This window comes from Typopeltis vanoorti, chromosome 5 (assembly GCF_054136105.1).
Source record: "Typopeltis vanoorti isolate ZY-2024b chromosome 5, IOZ_Tvanoo_1.0, whole genome shotgun sequence".
In the NCBI taxonomy this organism is placed as follows: Eukaryota; Metazoa; Arthropoda; class Arachnida; order Uropygi; family Thelyphonidae; genus Typopeltis; species Typopeltis vanoorti.
In genome coordinates this window covers 80885086-80911912 of record NC_143553.1, presented here as the reverse complement: position 1 = coordinate 80911912, position 26827 = coordinate 80885086, and the positions used below count along the sequence as shown (strand labels likewise).

Here is a 26827-nt window from a genome sequence, read left to right as displayed (position 1 = left end):
ACAAGGTAAATTATACTTGTCAAGAAATTATATCTTTGTTTAATCCTTAGTATCTTGCTAAGATACCAATCTTTTACCCAATCCAATACCTTTACCCATATACGGTATTAATGTACTATAGGTTGATCAACCAACCTCTCATGTATGGGCTCAACATAAAAAAAATAATAATAATAATCTTTCTAGGTCAGGATCCCAATGATGAGACCTCAATAAAGGGTAAAACCAATCAGGGTAGTGACCCTTCCCATAATATATAGCAATATATACACATCTAAAAGGAAGTATGCTTCACATTGTGGAATATACTGAGGTAACTGATGTGAAGTCAACCTCTATATACAAGAAGCCTGTTCATGAAGATACTTCTCACACAAACTTCATTAACACTTGGATAAAGGATTAAACAATATTATTTCTGGGCATGCCCTTGTATCCTGTACTACTGTGAAGATTTTCCTATCAGAATTATTTCATATAAAATTATCTCATATAAAAGCTGTTTCAGAATAAATCAGTATGTCATGCACTATTTGAGGATTTGGAAACAATATACGAGTTATTCTTGTAGAAAGGCTTAGACATTGGCTGTATATGCTTACTAAATAACTTATGGAAATTACAACATACAATAGAATATACATTAAATTAAACTTTAATATATTTCCAATATTTCGGCAACATCACGTTGCCATCTTCAAAGGAACTTATAATAAAGACATGTGCATGCAGGCACTAAACACAGTAAATGAGAAAAGAGGCAAGGAAGCTATGGTTTTCCTAAAAGTTCTGATGGTGCCCTCTAGCAGGCTATGTATGTATTCTTGGCCATTGGGCTGAAGGTCTCCTGATGCAAGCCTCCCAAATTTGGGGCAGTCTCATACAACCAAATTTGTTGAAGTTTGGCATGTTTCTTAGGGCTGAGGCTGATTCCATGAATAGTCTTTCAAATTTAAACTTGCTACTGTGTACTATTGTGGCTTTCTTCTACCATATTCTGTGGCGTATATCAAGAGGATGGTCTGCAAGACCAGAATGGCTGTACTGGTGAAACTGGATGTGGTCCTTGTGTTTTGAAATTCTGATATTCGCTGTCCTGCCTGTTTGGCCAAAGTAGCACAACTTACAGCTGCAAGGGACATGGTATACACCAGGTAGGTCTAGTGGGAATGGTTGGTCTTTAGTGGTACGGATAATGATGCCAATTTTTTATATGGTCTGTAACAAGAGGTCAAGTCATGTTTTTTTAGGATTTTTGTCATTTTTTTCGAGGTGCCTCGGATGTAGGGAATCGTGATGGATTTAGAGTAATCCTTGTTGTGAAGGAGGGTGGTGGTTTACTGGTTTCAATATTTTTTGGATTTTTTTTGGGGGGGGGGGGTAGCCATTGGCTGAGAAAGTGTTGAGGATGTGATTTAGTTAATTGGTTAGGGCATTGTCATTTGAACAGATTAGTTTAGCCCTGTTGTATAGTGTCTTAACAACTCCATATTGTTGTGAGGGGGGGGGGGAGATGGTGGGATTGTTGGTGAATATATCTGCCTGTATGGGTGGATTTTCTATAAACTGAGAAAACCAAGGTTCCATTAGGCTAGCGGGTGACTAGCATGTCTAGGAAAGGGAGGCTGTTGTTTTCCTCTTTTTCCAGGGTGAACTTAATTCTGGGGTGTTGATTGTTTAAGTGTGTTAAGGAGAGGAGTGTATCAGAACCGTGTGGCCAAATAGCAAACACATCATCAACATAGCGAAGCCATATGGTTGGTTTTTGTGGGGCAGAGTTTAAGGCTTTCTCTTCAAAGGTCTCCATAAAGAAATTGGCTTAATATATGAGTTAATTAATGTGCGCAATTAAGGAGAGCTGTGTCTTAGAAACAGATGTGGTTTTTAACAATTTAAAATTCAAAATTTTAAATTTTGCAGACAATCAAAATAAAGATTTGTTTCATAATAACATTCTTGTGCAGTGACTTCATTATCCTAATGACTGAACCTATAGGCATTTTGGCATATGCAGTATAGACAATTTTTCTTATGTGACAGTAAATCTACAGTACATTATTAACACAATGTGGAGTAAGTTTTTTTTAAATTTTTTTTTTTAATAATCTAGGAACCCTGCTCTAGATACCAAATAATGAACTTTTTCAAGATATTTTAGAACTGAGGTGGTAGTTTCACAAAGCAACGAAATTCGTCTCCCACAGCCTATCAAAGAGCAGCTCCACATTCCACTCATGCAACCAGGTTAGAGAGGAATTAATTTGAATTATTTTGCTAATACCAATTATAGCATAAAAATATAATAGACTTTCGAATAATTTTGAAAGTATATTTTTCTCACTCCAAAAATGAGAGTATGTGTAGTTTTCTGAAACTAAGGTTTCATATTACTCCTAATGTCAGATAATAGAAAAAAAATAGCAAAGCTAAGTAGATAATGGAGCTACTCTGTATATTTCCAACCAGAGGCCAACTTAAAAGATTAATATAAAATTTTAATTAATACTAAAAAGTAATTTAAAAGACATATCTTGCTGCATATTTTTGTAAGGCAGCATGGATGAAAATATTTGGAGCCAAACTTGATTGAGCTAAGAAGATGCAATAAGATAGCAGTGTTGATAATAATACATAAATAAAACCAATAAACAAGGAAAAGAATGAATCAAATGAACTACAGATTTTGAAACCTGAAAATTTAAAGATAAAAAAGGAGCATAAACTAGTGAAATATATATATATATAGGACACCTGCAGCATGACAGTAGTGCTAGCCATTTTGTGAGAATCATTGTCAGATGATAACCAGTGCAAAACTCAGTTTTGCACTGTTTATCAGCTAGAAACCCAAAACTTCAACACACTGAAATAATGGTCAGTTTTGACGTCTCCTCTCTATTCACTAATGTTCTTCTGAAGGACACCTTAGACCTTAATCAAGCACAACTTCTTCCTGATATCTCAAAGCTTGTTTAAGTTTACCATGAACTCAGGCTATTTCGTTTCGCAAGGAAAATTCTACAAACAAATAGACAGGATAGCAAAGGGGACCCCCCCAACAAGCAAACTACTTAATGGAAATCTTTGAAAATAAAGCTTTAACCTCTGCCCCACACGGACCTACAGTTTGGCTATGCTGTGCATGGCTCCAAGGCTCTTAACACTTTACTAACATATCTTAATAACCAGTACCTCATAATCCCAGTTCACCTTGGAGAAAGAAAGAACTAGCAACTACGTTTCCAGTAGTTTCAGCTTTATGGGAGCACTTGCTGATTTACTTTTCCATATCTTGTCCGTTCCCCGTTGATTTACTTTTGCTTTTGTGATCTTACCTTTCTTTTTAGTCTAAATCACGTATCATGTTGTTCCCTTGGTATGTGAAGTTCCTAACCTCTTCTAGCTCTTGTCCATTGACCTTTATTTCATTTTTCATCCTCTTCTCTTTGAATTCAAGAATGTGTCAGCAGAGCTAATCTAAGGTTGTATGGCCAATTAAATAGAATGGGTGAGGAAAGATTAGCAAAACAGGTGTTTGATGCTAAGACGGCAGGAAAGAGATCCAAAGGAAGACTAAGATCTAGGTGGATTGATTCAGTTAGAAGTGCTTTAGAAGCACGAAATGCTAGATATGACAATATTGGAGTTCTCACAAGTAATAGATTGATTTGGAGGAAAGTTGTTGATAGGAGATTAATAATAATTTAAACTTAATCATGTAGTGCTGTCATAGTAATCTGAAAACTCCTTTGGGGTACATATCAGGAGATTGATGATGATTCTTTTTGAATATAACTGTTTTTGTTTCATCAGTGTTCATTATATCAACCTATATCTCTTCCCCTCTTCACTTAACCTCAGCACTATTCTTTCTAGTTTCTCTTCATTTTCTTCAATAATGATTGTCATCTGAAAATCATAAATTATTTATTTTTGTAGCTTGAATTGAAATTCTCCTTATATTATCCTTTATGACATTCATTGTTCCTTCCAAAAGCATAACGATGCTTGGGGATACTGGGTCTCATCTGTCTCACTGGGTCTCATTGAATCATGCCTCTTGTTGTCCTGAACCATCTTCCTATTTCTCCATAGTTTTCCACATCAGTCCATGCATTGTCACTGATGTTCTGTAATAGACATATTGAGTTCCTCTTCACTCCATAAGATTTAGGTACAGTTCAGGCCACTGGCCACTTTCTGATTTATACTGTCAAACACTTTTTGAAAGTCAACAAAACAGGTATAAACATTTCTATTATTATGTACAGCTTTCAACACAATTAATCTTAACATTAATATTGTGCACAGTACTTCTGTCTCTTCTAAATCCTACTTGCTCATCTTCCAGATTTTCTTCCATTAGTTTCCTTATTCTTTCCGTTCATATCATCATAAGCACTTTTCCCACAACTCATTAGAGCAACTGTTCTGTAGTTTTTAAGTTCATTTTAGTTCTTTTCATCTCCTTGGATCTTATATAATTACCTGAATAGTATCTTGTCTATCTTTTTCCTATTTCTTTGGTGTTCACCAAAATTTCACCATTTTCAACTCTGCCTTAGGCTCCATTTCTTGTTTATATTTCTGATCATCTTATATACTTCTCTTGTTCTGTATTCATCATAGTATTTATTGATACTGTTCCTCTAGCCATTTTGATTTGTCTTGTCTAACTGCCTTTCACTCTATACCGTTCTTCCATTTCTACAGCGATCTCTCTCTCTCTCCTAATCTTTAATGCTCTTTTTTCTTGAAATATCTTTAATGCTTCCTGTGAGATTCACCTCATCTTTGATCTGTCTCTGGGACAGTTTCTTTTCCATAATGGATTTCACCTGAACTATTTTCAGGACTGGGGCAACTCATATAAAGAAGCTAATGACTTCACATCACTTGCCTTAGTATCCCAAAATGCCAAACACATCTTCTTGCAGACATGTATAATGCTATGCATTATGATAAGGGTCACTACTCAGACCAGTTTCGACCTTTCATGTCTGCTCCTTGAAATGTTTGATACTGCTGAACTGATGTGGCCCATCTCTTGCTTATGAGTGTCATGACTAGAATGTTCTTAATTCTTCCATCAGATGACTGAAATTTCCACTTTATGCTGGAATTTTGTGTTTCAAATTACCATGTCATGTTTCAAGGCAAATTCAAGCATTCTTTCTCCTCTTTCATTGGTTTCTCCACATTCATATTTACCCATTATTTTTTCCTATCCTTCACTGTCCTGTCCAATCTTCACATTCCAATCTCCTTCAATGATCAGAGGAGAGACCCAGAGGAAGACCAAGGTCTAGGTGGATTGATTCAGTCAGAACTACCTTAGGAGAACAAAATATTAGATATGATTATATATATGATTATACTGGAGTGCTTACAAGTAATAGACTAATTTGGAGGAAAATTGTTGATAGGAGATTAACAATAATGTAAACTTAATCATGTAGTGCCATCATAGTAACCTGAACACTCCTTAGGAATACATATCAGGAAATTAATGATGACGATGATAATTTTAAATATGGATAGCATAAAGGTCAAATGAACAACAGCTATGCTTCACGCGCACTGTTTATGTGAGAAGCACAAAGGATTTACACTTCATGATGAGATTAGATCATTATTAGCAAATACTAGAGTGAAACGTGGATAATTTGAATTTTGATACAATTTTTAAATACAGCCATATAATATACACAGAAATCAGAAAAAGTAATCACTTGGGAAATTATTTTTCTGGATGGAACCAAAGAAAGGTTGAAATAACTCATTTTACTTATTTATACAGAAGTTCCAACCTCCTTCGACTATAATCATACAATCTGTGAAAGCTCTGGCAGAAATGGGACATTTAGTAGATTGTCAACAGTGTTTCCCATTGTAAATATGGGCAAAAAAATGTATAAATTATTTATAGAAAATTATATATTAAAAACTTGTTTATATCGCTGTCCTACCACAGCCAATGATTTCTGGGTGTTATTGTTCTCAGTGCACACCCTTCCTCACCTTCTGGGTGGTTTAAAACTACTGGAACACTAAGAATTTAACCCACTATGCCATCTGTATGTCTGTTCAAAGGGCTCAAAGGTGTCTGTATATTTGTGACTGGACGACCAGACTATTAATGCAAATTTGATGCAATGTTTACATATTGAAAAGTGTCCTCGTCATGAAGCATTATATATATTATTTAATTTTAGGAATCATACAAAGCCAGGAAATAATTAGGGGAGTCTTTAATAGGAATAAATGAGGAAATATAATATTGCTATTCTGTGGATGTGCACCACACACACACACACACACACTAGCACACCCTGATGTAGTCCTTTATACCAGGTAGCCCATAAGTCACCAAGGGGTTTAAACATTTAATAATTGCTTGAGATGCAGTGTTGTCAGGGTTGCACATATGCTGTTCAAAACTTGGAGATTTTTAGCCCATCGTTTTTGTATAAATTTGATTGTTTTATGAGTTTCACAAGCCTCTTATATAACATCCTAGAGTTCTTTATATATGACTCTAGGCTAAATACTATAAGGCAAACCAATGAATGAATGCAGTAATATAAATTACCAAGAGCTCATAGTAAGGCCTAAGAATTAGTCATGAATAAGAATATTCTGATTGGCTGATATAATCAATTATCAATTTCATTTAAAATTCTACTTAATTTCATTTATTTATTTTTACCACCAGGCAGGTTAAGTAATTTTAGACTTGATGCAGCTTACTATGGTATGTTGCTATAAGTATGTGTATATACTCCTGAAGATGACCTTGATATAAAGGTTGAAACATACAATTTTAATATTAAAGCTTTTATCTCAAATGGTAGATGACACCATAAATCTAGTATAACAAGTGCTGTTCACTGTTTAATTTCCTAACTAGGAAAGGAACTCTCTATAAGGGCTGAGTTGTAATTTGGGATCCCTAAGAAGGGAACTTTAACACATTCATATTTATTTAAATTCAGTTGGTTTTTAGGGATGTAGATTAAAAAAAAAAGTCTTTATGAACTTGCTGCAATGAAGCATACTGCCTCCCCTCCCCCATTTAATTCTGTGTGATGTGTCCAAGGCATGGTCCACACGACTTGACTGACACCATAATCGTGATTACAAATGTATTTTTTATATTCTTCCAAGTGAATAGTGGCTGATCTTTTAGTTTGTCCACAGTAGGTCAACTGTATGAACAAGAAACTCTTGTTCATACACATCAATAATAGAGAGGAAGGAGTTGTCCCTTCCTCTCTATGGGAATGGATATGAGCTGCATATTTCAAGTAGGGACCTTAAGATAGTGCATAGATATTGTTTTTAAAATTCTAACTACTTTTTTTTCCTGATGCCAGACATAGTAAATGATAATGATATTACTATAAAATCTTTCTGAAGTGTAGGATTGGATGAAGAATGAATTAAGCATTTGGCTGACTCTGTTGGCCATTAGATAGGAAGGTGTGGCACATATGGTTAGGTCAAGCAGTAAGGGAAGCTTCACTGGAATGAAGATTGATGACTTGGTTAGAGTTTAAATCATTACATACTTTTTTTAGGGGGAAAGGAAAAGAGATGAGAAAGTCTGTGAATATATCTGCCTGTATGAATAGGTTTTGGAGTGAGCCAGCCTGTGATAATGTTTTACAGCAGGAAAACAGTATCACAGGCTAGCTATACTGTGATACAGCAGGAAAACAGCATCACAGGCTAGCTGCCAGATAATGTATGATACTGAACCAGATGATCTTCCTACTATTTATGCTGCCTGATCATGCCTGGAGGGAGGCCATATAGTATGCAAGAGACACTGTCAAGGCCACATTGCAGTGATGGACACTACAAGCTTCTAGATGACTGACATGACTATGGGTCTATCTCTTTCAATAATGTCAATCAAAGTTAATAATGATGTAATTGGTTCAGTACAATCATAATATATTGTGCATCCCCTGAGGATATATATCAAAAATTTAGTGATGATGATGACAATGAGACAGGGAGTTGTAGAGTAGGTACCCCCCCCCCTCGATGAGTCTTTGGACTCCCTGGAGATCATGTAATAATAATAATCATAATAATAATATAGAGGATAACTGTATGACCATTCTTATATTGCTCTCATTAACAGCACTCATAGTAACTATATGAGAGTGAAAAGAGTAATCATAATGGGAGACTAATTATCCAAATACTGATTGTAATTAATAAATAAGGTATAGATATTTCATACTAAAACTAATAGTATATCTTCAGTGTTACAAACAGATAGGAATGGAATACAAGTAACGAACATTCAGTGGATCACCTATTAAAATACAATGTTGTTGCAAGATAGGAAATGAAAGACATTAATAAATAATTAATATTTAAGATAATTGGTTTTTTAATGATTACATAAAATAAAAGTCTCCCAGATCTTCGAGAGAGAGAGAGAGAGAGAGACGATCATTTGAATTTAAATTCGGTCGGTGTAAAATAGCTTCACAACTTTCTTTAAAGAGGCATTCATATTTGAACCTGCATCTATGAAGGAGAAAAGCTTTATCCCACTGGATATTATTGGTAGTGTTAATACTGTGTTGTGCTAGACCAGACTTCTGAGGTTTGTTGTAATCAATATAATATTGATGTTCTTTAATTCTTTTTTCCACAGAACGGCCAGTTTGTCCAAAATAAGAAACATCGCATTCACATGGTATTTGGTAAACACCAGCCAAAGATAGAGATGACAGTTTATCTTTAGTAGAAGGCAATAAGGAAGAAATTTTGTTGATAGGAATATACGGGGGAATCAATTGGTACTTTTTTAAAATTCTACCTATAGGTTCTGAGATTCCTGGAATGTAGGGGATTGGAACTCTGCAGACTGTTGAAGAAACCTTAGGTATTGGAACATAAGATTCAATTATCTGTTGGATTTGATTATGGTGGTAATTATTAGATTCCATTAACTTTTTAATGATGGAAAGTTCCCTGACCACATATTTACTCGCAAATATGTGGTCAGGTTGTCCATAAGAAGAGAAAAATCAGAACTCAACTGTGGATGGACTCAGGAAGCTAAAGAGGCAGTCAAAGAAAAGAAAAAAAGCATACAGAAAAGTTCCTGGCAAGTAAATCAGCTTGCGCTCTCAGAGAATACAACGAAAAATCTAAGAAAGCAAAGCACTGTGTAAAACAAGCTAAACAAGTTCATGGGAAGACTTTAGTAAGAACTTCTTCAAGTGTCATCGCTAGAAGGAGGTTGGCAACCATGTCACAGAACCTTTTTCTTTCTTTTGCTGCTCTGGAACATTTATGGTAATTCAAGCCAGTCCAATCCCTAATGTCTTCAAACCACATTCTCCTGGGTCTACCTCTCCCTCTTTTTCCATCCATTTTCCCTTCTAATATTAATTTCTGAATGCCTTCTTGTCTAGTTAGATGTCCAAAATATTTAAGTGTTCGTTCTTTAATTATTTTCATTAATATTCTTTTCGTTTTTGCTTTCTTTAAAATAACTTCAGTTTTCATTTTCTCTGTCCATGATATTTTCAACATTCTTCTGATGGTCCACATTTCAAAAGCTTCTAATTTTTTCTCTGCTTCTTTATTTGGGATCCAAGTTTCACTCTTGTAGAGAAGGCTTGACCAGATACAGCAGTTAATTAATCTTTTTCTTGTGTCTATATTAATGTCTCTGGATGTTAGAACAGTTTTCATATCAATAAAAGCTTTTCTTGCTATCTCTATTCTTTTTATTTCTTTAAGGGAATTTTTCCTCTGTCTGTAAACATTTGTTCCAATTATATAAAAGACTGAACCTGTTCAATTTTCTTTTTGTTAGCAGTTATGTTTAATTTCTTATTTATTGTTTTTTTTTTTTTTGATATAATCATGCACTTTGTTTTCTTTAGGTTAATAATTAATCCCATGTGTAAGCTTCTATTGTAAATTTCTGTGACTAAGTTTTGAAGATCATCTTCAGATTCAGGTATGCAGATGACTGTGTCATCTGCATACCTGAAGTATGGAGAGAAAAAAAATCATAACTCCACCGTGGACTCGGGAAGCTAAAGAGGCAGTAAAGGAAAAGAAAAAAAAAAGCATACAGAAAGAACCTGAAAGCAAATCAGCTTGTGCTCTTAGAGAATACAATGAAAAATCTAAGAAAGCAAAGCACTGTGTAAAACTAGCTAAACAAAAGTCATGGGAAGACTTTGGTAAGAACATAGAAAATAAATATTAGGAAGGTAGCAAAATATTCTGGAGGCTATTGAAAAAGCTTAGAAATGGAGGAAAAAGTATTATAAAAGGAATCAGACATGAAAACTGAAGATAAAGATATTCTTGAAGTTTAGAGTAATTACTATGAAACACTGAAAATGAAACAAGCAGTGACAGCATAATGTTAGAAAACTCCCGACAGGAATGCAATCAAGAATACATATCCAAGCTTGAAGTAGAAAAAGTCATCAGAAACCTGAAATGTGGAAAGGCAGCTGGAGTAGATGAAATTTGGCCTGAAATGCTCAAATATTATTATTATTAAGAGAGACCTCCAGGGAGTCAGAGACGCATCGAGGGAGGCCACATACTACACACACCAGCTATCATACTTATTCTTGAATTCATTCACACTGCTTGCACTCAACAACATCCAATGGCAATCAATTCCAATCACGCACTACCCTCTGAGAGAAAAATCTAGCCCTCGCACCCTTCTTGGCAGCCTATCATAGATAGGTGCACTACTCTTCTTGGAGATTTCCTATCATAGATAGTCACTGCTAATGGCAAATATCTCAGCATCCCTGCCTGCTTGGTTAGGTTGTAGACATTGAAGTCCCCAAGAAGGATGACCTCACTAGGATATTTCAATGGAAGAAAATTGAACTTTAGTGAGAGAGAGATGTCAGGGCAGTTATTGATATTTGAGCAGTGAAAAACAGCAAATGAAAGTGACGGTTGATTTCCCCCTTGGATTTTTATTTATGAATTTTTTAACTTTTTTTTGGAGAAATTTATCATCCACAGTAAAATCTTGTTTCATTAATTTTTAATCTGTGGTATGTGGAAAGGAAAAGATAATAAGGAACAAGAGCATACAAGTTTTGAAAAAGGTCTGAAGTCCCGAGTGAACAATGCAAATATTTCACAATGCGCTACTACTACTGCTACATAAAAAAAGTGCATACACAAGTAGGGATAAGGAGGTGGTTGCCATTGGACAAAGACTTGATTAGACCATGCAGACTACTGTCTGCAAATCTGGTTACAAATATGATGAAAAAACTCTGGTGGAGAGAGAGAGAGAGAGGGAAAGAATCCAGACACAAATAATTAAAGCAATATCTGTAGAATGAAATATTTGTCATGGGGAAAGATTGAGAAACTGTCAAGGTGGTATAGGTAGAAAAGAGGAGACATGATAGAAATATTAAAGATGAGGAGATTTTAAAGGATTAATACAGGTGAGGGGAAGCCATCCCAGGAAGTTGAGTACAGGGATTGAGCAATAGAGAGCAAGTAGATCTTTTTAATTGAAAAATAATGAGTGGGTGAATCAAAGATTATAGATCCCATTATAGAAGTCTCATATATTAAATACTCTATTTCTGCATATGCATGTGTATATGAGAAAGAGAGAAATATTTACCTGGAATATATTGGTTTTCCTGCTTCACTAAGAACAAATATATGTTTCTTATGCTGTTTCCATTCAAGGCTATTTACTTCTTCAATATCATCAATTAAATCTCTCTGCTCATCCTTCGTCTCTGCTGTAGGTAACCTATCCAACTGAGTGTTTGCTTCCTCAGACTATATAAATAAATAAGTAAAATAAAAATGATGATTAGATGTCATTTTAGGCTATGTTATATCTAAATTTTTACACTGACACACACACACACACACACACACACACACACACACACACACACACACACACACACACACACACACACACACAGAGAAAGAGTCCATCAAAAAATGTATACACACTTTAACAGATGTCATCTATGGACTTTTTCAAAGTTCAATCGAATTACGGTAGCAATGTGTAGTATGATATTCTCTCAAAAGATGTCATTACTCGCATGAATACTGGCATCTACATATGACCGGTAGGACAGTCAAACAAAATGTCCAAGGCACAATTGTCGTTCGAGAAACGTAAGACGATTTGAAAGTGGTATTTCAAATTTGAGAATGTTATTCAATGACAATGGAGGCGTGAGTTTGCAACACACCTCACAACTGCATGTATTTATGATAAGTTTGAGACTCATGGCACCGTGTGTGATGTGCAGAAGGGAAGATCTGGGAGGCCTCACAGAGCAACAAGTCCTGCTTGGTGTTGAAACAGTTTACACACTCACCACAGAAGTCTACCGCACAATGTGCACATGAGACAGGAGTAAGCAGTGCAAGCATATGGCACATTCTTAAAGCAGTTAAATGGAAAGTTTACATACCAAGATTATTACATGCAATGAATAAATGAAGATGATCCTGGTCGAAGAATGCAGTATTGTGAGTAGTTTCAACACATGGTAGATGAGGAGTTTGTGAGGAAGATCATTTGGTCTGATGAAGCACAATTTAAGTTTAATGGAACAGTGAATCAGCATAATTGTGTTTACTGGGTTCCAAAAAATATTTACAATGGGAATCGGTATTGTAGTCGAAGGAGGTAAGCCTCGTCCTTCTCTTCCAAATTTTACACCCTTGAGTAAGTCAAATATACCAACCAAATATAGCATTCTCCTTCCTTACTGTTTTCTAATATACAGTATCTTAAAGCAAAAACATTGTCCCTCACTCTGAGCAGATTTGGTTACAATTAATTGATAAATTAAAGTATTCAAAGTTATGCTATAATTAATTGCATTAGACCAATTAAGATGAGCACCAATGTGCTATACTCTTAAACCTTTCATACATCAATAAAAATGCAATCATGTAGTCAAATTAACGTGAATTTTGTAGCATAGGTTGCATAAGCCACGACAACACACCTAACCTAAATGGGCATGCGATGCCACTGACATATATGTACACACACACACACACACACACCTAACCTAACAATGAAAAAACAAATTTATAATTTAAAAATTATTTTTATTTTTCAACATAATCTCCCTTAAGACTAATACATTTATTCCAGCGATGCTCCAGTGCCATTATCCCATCCAGTAGTGGTTCTCAGTAAGATCTGCAAAATACCCCTCTACAGCTACAATCACCTCTTGATTTGAAGAAAAATGCTGACCAGGGAAGAAGAGTTTTAGTTTTGGGAAGAGATAGAAATCAGAGGGAGCCAAATCTGAGGAATAGGGTGGATGTTCCAACAATTCTTTCCCATTGCCAAAACACTTTTGTGGGCAGGTGCATTGTCCTGATGAAAGATGATTTTTTTCTTCTGTAAACCGGGTCTTTTCTCATTGGATGACCGGTGAATCCAAGTCTCATCCATAGGAATAAATCCATGCACAAAATCAGTTTTATTTTTGTTAAAATGCTCCAAGCACTGTTCAGAGATTTTCATGCGAGTGCGTTTTTGATCTACTGTGAGCAAGCGTGGCACCCATCTTGGACAAAGCTTTTTCATTTGCAATTCTTCATGCAAAATATATCCTACATGTTCTTTTGAAATGCCTATAGTCTCAGCAATTTCATGCACTTTGACTCGCCAGTCATCCAATACCATATCGTGCACTTGATCAATGATTTCTGGTGTTATTACACTTTTTGGACGTCCTTCAAGTGGATCATCTTCAAGGCTGGTATGGCCGTGTTTAAACTCGGCAGCCAATTTCTTAATTGTCAAAAATGAAGAAGAGTGCAAATAAACTTTTATGAACTTTGAATGAATTTCTTTTAGCGTTAAACCTTCTTTTACAAAGAATTTTATAACCGCACGATACTCAATTTTATCCATTTCAAGGGATACAGACAACACTTTTGCTTCAGACAGTTGTATAAAAAAAAACTACTTGAAAGAACGACTTGCAGTTTCACATGGATGCTTATGACAGATGTACCAACTTAGAAAAAAAAATCTTGCTGATAGTGTTGCCATCTATGATCGAAGCCGAGAACTTTTCAGGCCACCCTCGTACATACATACAGCATTGCCCATACACAAAGCATGAACTACAGGTTCTGTGACCTTTCATAATAGTGCAGAAATATTAAAATTAAGAAAATATAAAAAATTCTAATTTATTGGAAAATATAACACTTTTTCTAATGTAATGAAAAATATTTCTGAGATCCAATAGTGAATCCAATAGATCCAATACAATTTCAAATAATGTTTTAAAAATCCAAAAGAAATTAAACTGAAAAAGGAATGGCAGGGAGGAATGTATCTGGAGAGAGAAAAAAAAAAGAATATTTTTTTTTAAAACAGTAGATTACCACTTCCCTTCATTTTTTTGAAGTCAGATTTACTTGGCCTTGGAATTTTGCAGTCAAAACCAACCTAAAAATTTTTTGTACTGTGCAAAGGGCAAGTAGATTAAATGTTGACTTCTTCAGCAGACTCACTAATCACTGTCTGATTTTTCACTTTGTCTTTTGTACACTTCACCTGAACCAGCATACATCATTCTTCCACTTTCCTCTGCTCAACATCCATTCCCAGTCTAACTGCAAAAAAATTGCCTTTCATGGCAAGAATAATCCTACATCTAATTAAAAAAACATTCCTTATCTCCTCCTTGTCCCTTCTTACACATAGCAGTAGTGTGCTACAGCACGTTATTGTAGGCTAGTGTGGCAAATGTGTGAAACTGATATATATATATATATATAAGCAATAGGGAAAAAAAAAACCTTTCATGCTATCATTTAATACACGAGTCAAACAGCAGCACTTAAAAGACAAAACCTAGTAACACTTAATTGATCACCTTTGTTCTCTGCTAGAGCTCAACATGTGTGTCTGGTAGACTGAGATGCTACTGCTGCAAGTCTAGTCTATCTCTGCCTGTGCACACAGAAATAACAGCATTAATGTGCCAACTGATTTCTGTTGTGTTGTCATGGACAAAGTGGTAACGCTGTGTAAGTCCTATTATTTTTTCTGTGATTACATGACTGCAGCAACAGCATGTCTGACAACAGCCACCTGTAGCCTCATGGAAGGAAAAGTGATTGGCACTACATTTCACTGGTTTGCAAAGAACAAAAAAAGGCCAATTCTGCAGGAGAGTTGATCATTTCTCTAATTAGAGATGTCAGTTCTACACAGCATCATGACGTTGATTGCAAAAAAAAAAAAAAAAAAAAAGACAGGAAAAGTGATTTGCTAAATGAATGCCTAAAAAAGGTTTTGAAAAGTACTGCAGTGACAAATAAATTTACCAGTATGACATATTTTGCTACTGATGCAACAAAAGTAAATAAACAGCTAAGTAACGTGGCATAAATAACACAGTAAATTTTCTTGTAATAAAGTTTTAACCTTCCTACCGGCTAGGACGTCTATAGACGTCCAACTAAATCTGGATAAGATTCAGCCCACCTGTTTAAAGAACCTGGATAAGAAGTGCAATTTGACTCTCATGTCCATTAGAAGGTGTGATAAACCCTCACGCTGAAGAGAAAGGTTAATCGGATTATCTCCCGTTCGTAGCTGCCTCTTAGTTGCCTATAACAAGAAACGGACTTTCTTGTTCCATGCTGGTGAACTGAATTTTAGTTATATATGATAGAATAAAAATAGAGAAATTATTTATATTTTTGTTTTCTCTTTTTATTGTACAATACAATTTTAATTTCTGGACAAAATAAAGGTCTTGCATAATTTCTTCACTTAACCAATTTAATTTTTTATTTTTTTGCGCTAATTTTTTAATCGCTACTAGACAAAAGATTTTTCTTTGTTCTCGAAGAAATTAATTCACGATAATTATTTGGAATATTCTTTTAAAAAAAGAAAAGAAAACCGGCTGCCGACGTTCCAGGTTATATTAATTTTATTTTTGTACAAAACCATCGAAATCGAATATTACTTAACAGATTTCCTTTAGGACACGCTTGAGCAACTTTGCTTTATAGAGAATAACATGAAATTCTTTAATCATATTATTAAATTTTTTCTTCATGTTGTATAGTAATCTGTACTTTTACTTTCTTGGTTTCCTTGTATAATTGGTCATTACAAAATGAAATTAACAGTTATGATTTAAATTTATATTTTCTGCATAATTCAGATATTTTATTCTCCAATTTTTAAAGTAAGCGATACATTTGCTTATTTTTATCATTCAAAATATGTATATCAAATGTGAAATTTCATTTCCATATTTTTACAATTGAATTGAACTTTATTTCGCCTCTGATTGTTTAACACCCCCCCCCTCACATAATCACAGGAAATTATGTGATATTCGGATACAGGTGAAATTAATATTTAAAATCACTGTCATCCTTCAAATGCAATATCAGAATAAAGAAAGTGAAAAAACCGAAGTTTCGAAATACATTTCGAAAGCCAGCTCTCTAAATGTATTGGTCTACAGACTGGATTCTGAACACGCTAATGTTTCGTGATGTTATGACTGAAAAACAATTCAATCTCATCATGAAGTATTTGCATTTTCAGAATAATGAAGAATACGATCAGGCAACACATCCTTGCCCAGTCCTCAACAAAATTTATGATTTTCTGATGAAAATCCGTCAAAAATGAAGGTGGACTGAAATGTAAGCAGTATATTCCCAAAAAGAAAGCGAAGTATGGAGTAAAATTTTTTATGCTTTGTGAATCGGAAAGTGGATATCTTTGGGATTTCAAACCTTATACGGGAAAGCAAACTGTAATCGAGCACAATAAATATTCGGATCTCCCCTTGTCGATGCGTGCAGTAATGCAGTTACTAGACTCTTTACTGGGGAAAGGTTACTGCATTATAATGGATAATTACTATATATGTGTCCTGAACTCGCTGATTTGCTTTTACAGCATCTTACAGATAGTTATGGTACTGTAAATGCAAAAAGGCGAGATATGCCTCCAGATCTGGCTTCAGGAAAGCTATCGAAGGGGGAAATCCGAACTTATCAGCGAGGGAAAGTCTTTGCACTACGTTGGAAAGACAAAAAAGATGTTTTTCTGCTATCTTCCCTGTACAATCCATCAGCGGAATCCGTGGAGAAGCATGGTTTGAAGAAAGAAAAACCCATTGCTGTGTGTGCATACAACGACACTATGGGTTGAGTCGACAGGTGCGATCAGCAGCTATCATTCTACTCTGTAATGAGGAAACAGCATAAAAAATATTACAAAAAAGTGTTCGGACATGTTATTTGAATTTTGAAGTGTTTGGATTTTGTTATTTGGAACAGTTTCCTCCTGTACAAGAAAAAATGTTTGTCTACCATAACATATCTAGAATACAGAATAGAAATTGCGAAAGCATTGCTGCATGCACATGCACCTTCTTCAGCAAGCAGAAAAACAGGAAATCCTATCAGACATCTGAGGTTGAACGCTGCTAACTCCAACCATTATCCCGAAAATCTACCACCAACGGCTAATAAAAAAAAAAAACCTCCACGCAAATATTATGTATGTAATAAAAAAAATATCAGAAAGGAAACAAAAATCTGGTGCCCTGAGTGTAAAACTGCTTTGTATGTTTATCCTTGCTTCAAGGTGTTCCACGCTGTTCAAGAATTTTAAATTCTGAACAGTATGAAATAAAAAATGTTTGTTTTCAAAGCCATCAAAACAGTCCTTTTCAGGACTACAAATATTGATAGAGGGATACCCGAATGCACTGTTTCTTTTTCATCTTGAAGGCTAATTTTTAAGTTCTCTTTATAACACAGAGAAACTGGAAAGAGTATTCCAGGTAAAGTATTTCATCAAAACAATAAAAAATAATGAAATAAAATCTACCCTATATATATATAAAATGATAAGCTTTTTTATGTCATGTTTATTGAAACGTTTTGAAACTCAGGGGCTACCCTGAGTGTCGAGTCTTCAAAATTCGAGTCATCAGAATTCAGGGGCTGAACCCCCTTTCGAGTTATCACAATTGAAGGAGAACTGGTCTACCATACCGGAACACGGGGGGGGGGGGGGGGGGGCATAGCCCCCCTAGTTAATAAATGAAATATATAAATAATAACGGGAACATTTTCACCTTGCCAACACTCAACATTGATGTGATATGGGTTCCAAATTTCTTGTTTCGGAGATATATATATATATATTACAGTTTTGTAATAAAAATTTCTGCTACAATGAAGTTTGGCAGAATCAACAATATTATTACCACCTTATTTCTGTTTCTCGTGTGGGAGAAAAACGGTAAAATGTCACTCTTATAATTATATGAGATGTTATAATGGCAAAAATAGTAAGAAAAAAGTCATTTGCAGTTTCTCTTCAAAACACAAAGAAAGAACATCGTAAATTCAGCCAGTGGAAAAGAAAAGACTACATATTTTTCTCCTGTTATCTGATTTTTTTTCTTATAGTTCAAAGAAGAAATCACTGCATATAGACACTACATGAAGTCTGCAGGAGGGAAAAAAATATGGAAATTGGTTACATTATAACGAATAGAGAAATCATGTCAGAAAAATTATTCACGTATGATTCTAATCTCAGCAGACATAACATTTTCTTCTAGATTAGATATCTAAAGTAACTGAACCTTTGCTACTATTTTACACTAAAATGAATGGGTATGTTCCCCAAGTGATTTACGTTTGTAACAGCTGTCTTGCGAACGATTTATGAAATAAATTATCTGAAATATCCGCAGATTGCTTAGGTCTATATCCCCCCCCCAAAAAAAAGAAGATTATGAAACGCATATGCACCTTTTCTTTGAAAATAATTCAAATCCTCTTTTTCAAGATAATTGTATGATTTAATTTCTAATTTTTGATAATAAAAGTGAAACCGATCATTATAAATTAAGCAATTATTTTGGCATAAATAATGTATAAGCATGTAAACGAAATATCAGTATTTCTGTTAGAATATAGGTAATCAACAATCGAAAAGGAAACAAGACATTCTTGACATATTCTGCACTACAGCCTGGGGCACTTTAGTGTTCTCCCCTTTCTTCTCAATAGCACTGAGAGTAATAAGCCTTCAGCTTTTCCTCCAGCTAAGAGGATATAACCAAGTATTTACAAGACTAGATTATTTCAGAAATAGCTTCCAGCAGCATAAGAAGTAATATTTAGATTTTTTTAAAGAAAAACAAACAAAAATAATACTACTGAACTTTCTTTTGTGTGGTATGCATATAAACAATTTTGCATGGTGAAAAATATATCATATTATTTCTAAAATTTCACGTAATTTCAGCGGGCAGTAGAACAGCTGGTTTTAGATTGCAAATAAATAGAACAGAATTAGAAGTTTCACAATACAATCTGATTGCCGTATATCTTTTGTCAAAATGGTAAAATGAAGTAATTGATTTTGAATGCTCTCTAGAAAAGCTTTCAAACCTGTGAGTTCTAGGAGAGGATAAGGAGGGGGGGAAAGCATTAGAAAATCTTCAAAATGAAAAAGAATTTTGAATCATTCCGTATATGATATTTTTGCCTCCGTAGCGCAATTGGAAGAACGACGGTACATTGCGCCCTTCGATTGGAATAGGCCTAAGTTCGATTCTCGTCGCGACGGGAGGAATCTTTATCTGGTCGATTTCAATCGATGGTGAGTTAGCCGATCTCATACGGAGGTAGCAGGGTTTTTTCTCCCGGAAACTCGGGTTTTTCATCCCGCATACATACAAATCGGCCCTTCAGAACACACGCAATTTACAGACAAAAAAAATTACTAGTTGTGGTAGTGTTGGAGGTGGGCGGTAGATGGCGTTGATTCGTAGTAGAGGTAAGATGTAGAGACAGTTGAAGATGTCCTCCCGCGATGAGTCTTCGGACTCCTTGGAGGTATCAGGAATAATAATAATAATAATAATTTTCAACATATCTACGAGGATGTGCACTAGATATTATCGTAATATGCATAATACAAATAAATAAATAAATAAATAAATGACGAAGGCGAAGAATCACTGCTAAAATATCATTGGATATAAATTTTTGATACCAAAAAGACACACAATCGGAAACCGAGTAATGCAATGTAGCATTTTAAAATTTTTTTTATTTTGTCTTTATGAATAACAAAAAATCGTTTCTAAAACTGATATGTGATGATCCATATAATGCTATTTCGCTAGAAACGAAAGAAAAAGGACATATTTATTTCAATAAATATTGTTTAAAAATATAAATATTTGACATAATATTTTCATAGCAAACATTTGAAAATTCTGAAATTCGAAAAAAAATTATTCAATTATTATACGTAAAGTGAAAGAATAATCAGTGCAACTCTTCCGGTGCACTGATTTGTAGAATTACCAAGTATTTATAAGACGTAGATTATTTCAGAAATAGCTTCCAGCAGCAGAAGAAGTAATATTTAGATTTTTTAAAAGAAAAACAAACACAAATAATACTACTGAACTTTCTTTTGTGTGGTATGCATATAAACAATTTTGCATGGTGAAAATATAGCTTATTATTTCTAAAATTTCACATAATTTCAGCGGGCAGTAGAACAGCTGGTTTTGGATTGCAAATAAATAGAACAGATTTAGAAGCTTCACGATACAATCTGATTGCCGTATATCTTTTGTCAAAATGGTAAAATTAAGTAATTGATTTTGAATGCTGTCTAGAAAAGCTTTCAAACCTGTATAGAAATTTAGAGTAGTTATGCAATTCAGTTCCAGGAGAGAATAAGGAGGGGGGAAAGCATTAGAAAATCTTCAAAATGAGCAAAAATGTTGAATCATTCCGTATATGATATTTTTCACATTATAATTTCAACATATCTACGAGGTTATGCACTACATATTATCGTAATATGCATAATACAAATAAATAAATAAATGACGAAGGGGAAGAATCACTGCTAAAATATCATTGGATATAAATTTTTGATACCAAAAAGACACAATCGGAAACCGAGTAAGGTAATTTAGCATTTTAACATTTTTTTTTTATTTTGTCTTTATGAATAACAAAAAATCGTTTCTAAATCTGAAATGTGATGATCCATATAATGCTATTTCGCTAGAAACGAAAGAAAAAGGACATATTTATTTCAATAAATATTATTTAAAAATATAAATATTTGACATAATATTTTCAAAGCAAACATTTGAAAATTTTAAAATTCGAAAAAAAATTATTCAATTATTATACGTAAAGTGAAAGAACAAATTTGTAGAATAAAATACCCCAAATTCACTATCACTAAATAGATTCATTGCAAAAGCTGATCAGTGGGCATTTCAGGATTGATTTTTTTTTTCGCATATGTGAAATTGGTTTCAATTTTTGGGAAGAGACACAATAAATCATTTTAGAGGCAAGAAAGGTCAAATAACTTAGGACAGTAAATGTAATTCTAAGCAACACAATAGACGTAAAGACAGGGGGAGGGGACACAAAGGTCACTCAGCAACAGTTAATCCACTAATGCTATAGAATAGCCGTAACGAGATTAACGGCGGAGGAAGGTAATGGCATGATAAAAGGTAGAATGCCGACGAAATTTTGATCCATGAAAAAAGCTAGAGAGTGTTGAATATTTCATCCACACCGGCTGGTTGGGGGGTTAAAGAGAGTTTATTATATGCAAATAAGTGTCACATCAGCCAGATGTCTATTGATAAAAAACATATGTAAAGAAAAGCTTAGGTGTTGTTCATTATCTATAATAAAGCTTAATGGTATAACTTACACCAAGAACAAAAAATACATTTATTAAGCTCATTAATATTTTGCTGGTTTTCTACCTAGCATCATCAGAGCACAATGATAACTGTGACAGGCACACAGCACTAAACCAAGTAATTGTAGAAACAATTTAAATTGCAACTGACACCTAATGTCCTTACATGGCACTCTCTATGGATCAGATAACTAAAGTTAATTCAGAGAAGTCTTGCTATTAGGTCTTAAAATGATAGGCTCCCAGATCTTTGGCAAATTAATGCAACCATACTTGTTGAGTTGGGAGAGTGCTTTGTAGCTGATGCTGATTCTAAGAATAGCCTCTCAAACCGGTAACGGCTTCTATGTAATTAAGATGTTTTTCTCCATCTGATCCTATGCGAAGGAGTATCCAGATCATGGTCTGCCAATCCTGACTTGCCATACAAATGATCTCGGATGTAATTTTTATGTTCAAAGCATTCCATGTCATCACAAAACAGCATAAAGTGCCTTTATGCTGTTTCCAAAGTCTAATATATGTACACATTTGTTGGCTACAGTATGTAACCAATATGCGAGTCACTTTTACACATTAGAGGTGTAGAAAGATTCTGTGATAATCTTTTATCAACTACTGCATCATTAGAGAATAAAATCATTGCATTAGAGGGAAGTATAATTTTTAAAACTTACTTAGAAGCAAAAATTACACAAATACATCAGCATCACATTAAGTGCAGTCATGTTTGTTGATTTAGAAACTGAGAGGTAGTACAGAAATGATATGTAAATAGAAGACATACTTGAAATGCTATTCTGGTTGGCTGATTAGTTGTTATATGGGATGCTGGCCCTAATGTATAGCCTTCAGGTCCATCTCCAATTCCAGGGTTTCACAAATTATATTCTTTTTTAATCCTGAATGTAAGTGTAATCAAACCAGATAAAGGAATAAACAAAAATAAAATTTCTTGGCAAGTTTAATTTGATTTGTAAACCAAGTGAAAAAACTTTCTACAATTCCATATTTACTTGGAGTATCCAGAATATTTTCTAGATCAAGTTCCTGATTTTTCTTAGCCTCCAAATCCAGGTCCTACTTTGACCAATGCTCTCCATCCTCACTATGATCTAGGACCCTAATCCTTTAGCATACCTTTAATCAGTATTCTGCACTCAATCTGCACACAGGGACATTTTTGAGCAAAACAATGTCCTGTTGTTCATAGTCTGCTCTTATGTTACAAGGCTGTTTTTTTAGTTTATAGAATGAAAAATCTGAATTAATCAGGAAAGAAAAATCATTCCACTTCTGTATCAGACTAGATTATTCAACATTCTGATGAAAAACCATTTATTTCTGAGAAATGGTTTCACATCATCAACAGGAATTTAACCCAGATCATCTACAGCTGTGCTAAGGCTAGCAACAAGGGATGAGAAGATAAACTTAAACAATTTAAAAACTTAAACAAAAATTTTATTTCTGGAATCCTTATATTCCAGTATACCTTTATACATGCGTTTTGAAAATATAAAAAAATATTTTAGTATCTACAAACTTTCCATGCCTAGCCATGCACTATTCTGTACAAATGCTTTTATAAAAATAAACATTTCTTAAAAGGAAAGTCTTATGTTTACTAAAAACATGGTATGGGTCAACCTTTTTAACAAACCCATGTTTTTACCCTGTGAGGACTACCATTCATATGAACGCAATCCTAAATTTTAGTCCTAACCAAATACTTTACAACCTTAACCAAAACTACAGAATGTCAACTAAAAATCTGTCTATAACTTGATAGCAGTTTAGACATTATTTTTGTGAGTCTGACTGTTTTTCTTTTTGTGTGTAGATATTACAAGTGTTACTCTGCTTAAATTATTCTATTTTTTTTTTAATTTAGAAAGATTTTCAAAAATCTGTCAGAATGAAAGTTGGCAGTAGATGATTATTATTACGGGCAGCTCCAAGGAGTCCTTAGACTCATCGAAGGAGATCCAACATCATGTCAAGAACTATTCAACATTCACACAGTATCTATCATACTTCACCTTGAACTCATTTACAGTCATGGCATCCACAACAGACTCTGGCAGCTTATTCCACTCTCCAAGTAAAAAACCTAGCTCTAACACCCTTGCTAACCACACTCTTACCAAACTTCCATGGATGGCCCCTAGTCCTCCCACTTCCAGTCCTATTCTCAAAAATATCTTCTGAATTAATCTTATAGAAACCCTTCAGTAATTTGAATGTCTCAATCATATCACCCCCTTTTTTCGCCTATCAACCAATTTCTGCAGCCCACAAATCTTCAACCTGTTCCCGTAAGGTTCATTCCATAGTCCTGCTATTATCTTGGTCACTCGTCTCTGGATCCTCTCCACCTCCTCCCCATCGAGAAGAAACCCTGGCACCCATATCTGGGCACAGTAGTCTAGATGGGGTCTTCAAGGCTTGATACAGAGGAACAATAACTTGTTTGTCTCTACTTATTAAAGTATTTTTCAGAAACCAAGTGATTTGATGAACTGATTTAGCCACTTTTGCAATGTGCCCCCTAAACTTCAACTCCCTATCAACCAACACTCCCAAATCCCTAGCCTCATCAATCTCCTGGAGTACGGTTCCACCAATGTGATATACTGCTGCTAATCTCTATCAACCAACACTCCCAAATCCCTAACCTCAATCTCCTGGAGTACGGTTCCACCAATGTGATATACTGCTGCTAATCTTTTCAACCTAAAATGCATAACCTTACACTTTGCCACATTAAATTGACATCCATTTTACTTAGCCCAGTCCTCCAAACTATCCAAATCATCTTGCAAAATTTTGACATCCTGTGCACTCACTATTGCTCTACCCAACTTTGCATCATCAGCAAACAAGTGAACACTTCCTCTCAGATCCTTTCCTATATCGTCAATGAACAAATTGAAAAGCAGTGGTCCAAGAACAGAACCCTGTGGCACACCACTAGTCACAAGCCTTCTTTTGGACTCTACTCCTGAATAAACCACTCTCTGATATCTTTCCATCAACCCCCCCCCCTTATCCATCTCACCAACCCTGTATCCATCCCCATATGCTGCAGTTTATTGATTAGGGTTCCATGTGGTATCCTGTCAAAGGCCTTAGCAAGTTCCAGTAGAATCACTGTAAACTCATTACCCTTATCCAGTTCAGCGGTCACTGTGTTATAAAACGTGAGCAAGTTACTGAGGCATGATCTACCCTTCACAAAACCACGTTGTCCCCCATACAGTATCCCATTTTCATCTATCCAATCTTGTATTTTTTTCTTGACTATTTTCTCCAAGACCTTGACAACAATTCCTGATATGCTGATCGGCCGGTAATTTTCAACAGCAGTCTTGGAACCTCCTTTATGCAGTGGAACTACTTTCCCCTCTCTTCACCCCCCTTGAGACTAACATATGATATATTCAAAATAAAGAAAGGTGAACTATTTGGTAAGTTTACATCTCACAAAGATGCATAATTTCTTAATGCCAGTAATTTTGGTTTTCGAACATCAAGCACAACATGGATTTTGAAAGAAGGAACCAATTAACTTTTTTTTTTGAAAAGATGAAGGTAGACTGTTCCAGAAAATAGAGGCAGATGGAATAAAGGAGGAAAAACAAGTTCAATGTTTCTGTCATTGGACTGTAAAAGGATGTTGAGTAACTGCTGCGTATGTTTTACTTGGTTCAATGGAAAGCAAAAGAATGTTATTTCAGTGAAACAGTGTCTATGCAAGTATCTGTAGAAAAGACTGAACAGTCTATCTGTCAGTTAGCAACTGAAGTAGATCATGACTCATCATTCTCTTCTGGACAGACAGCATTAATTTTTAGGGATACTTTCTGTGCATCACTTACATATCAACAATATTCTAAGGATGGGCAGATTTGGAATTTATATGGAGATAGTAGATGGATGGGGAAAGCAACATCTTGAGCAAAAAATAATGACTAGTTTTTTAGAGGCTGAGGAAGCTTTCTGATGTGATGTGTTTATGCTAGGAAAGGCTAATGTCAGTCCAAGTAGAGAGGAGAGATTTGATACTGTCTGGTGATTTGTGTATTACTAAAAGGTAAGAGGGTGAGTCAAGACAACTTTATTGAAAGAAGGCAAGGATGTATTCTGGCACATTGAGGATGACTAATCTCATTTAAGAACAATATGGAGATCAGTGTTTAACTTGTGTGCAGTGCACATGATTCAGTCTCCCACTCAATATCAAAGATGACAAAGTGTGTGTTCAAAAGACAAAAACTGAGAAGACCTGACAGTAACTCACAATTAATTGAAAGAAACCTGAGAAAGTTTAGGGGACATATTGCAAAGGTGGTGAAGGTAACACAGAGGATTGCTGCTATTATGAGAAGGACACTGACCTGCAGAGATAAGAGGGTTATCATTCCGTTGTATAAGTCTCTGATCAGACCACACGTGGACTATTGTTCTCAGATTTGGTCCCCAGGATTTGAAGGGGATAAATTAACTGTGGAAAGGATACAAAGACGGATGACAAAGATGGTTTCAGGACTGTACAAGGAGAGTTATGAGGATCGGCTGAGAGAATGTGGACTGCAGAGTTTGGTGGATAGAAGAAGGAGAGGTGATATGATTGAGACTTAAACTGTTGAGAGGTGGTTACAGGGTTGACACTGGGGAGTTCTTTCACTTGGTTGAACAGCGGGAAGGAGTGATGACAAGAGGCCATCCCTGGAAGTTACGAAAGGAAACTGTGAGCAAGAGGGTAAGGAGTAGTTTCTTTGTGTGGAGGGTGGTTGAGCCGTGGAATGCATTGCCTGATGGAGTGGTGGGAGCGAGAACGGTCAGTGAGTTTAAAGAGTGGTATGATAGACTTTGTGTTTCTCAGGGGGGACCTCCCCTCGATGAGTCTTGACAGACTTTATGTCTTAGGAAGGACCTCCCTCGATGAGTCTTTTGACTCCTTGGAGGCCTGAATAATAATAATAATAATTACTTTTTAACATATTTTTGATAAGT

The 26827-nt window shown here is 35.0% G+C and overlaps 1 protein-coding gene across 1 annotated transcript in view; it reads right to left on the bottom strand.

The window, feature by feature from the left end:
- Positions 1 to 26827, bottom strand: part of Mon1 (vacuolar fusion protein MON1 homolog) — a 90676-nt gene that overhangs the window by 57429 nt on the left and 6420 nt on the right. Inside the window, exon 2 of the mRNA XM_090393211.1 lies at positions 11663 to 11826. Coding sequence (XP_090249337.1) covers positions 11663 to 11826 — 164 coding nt within the window. The remainder of the gene's footprint in view (positions 1 to 11662; positions 11827 to 26827) is intronic.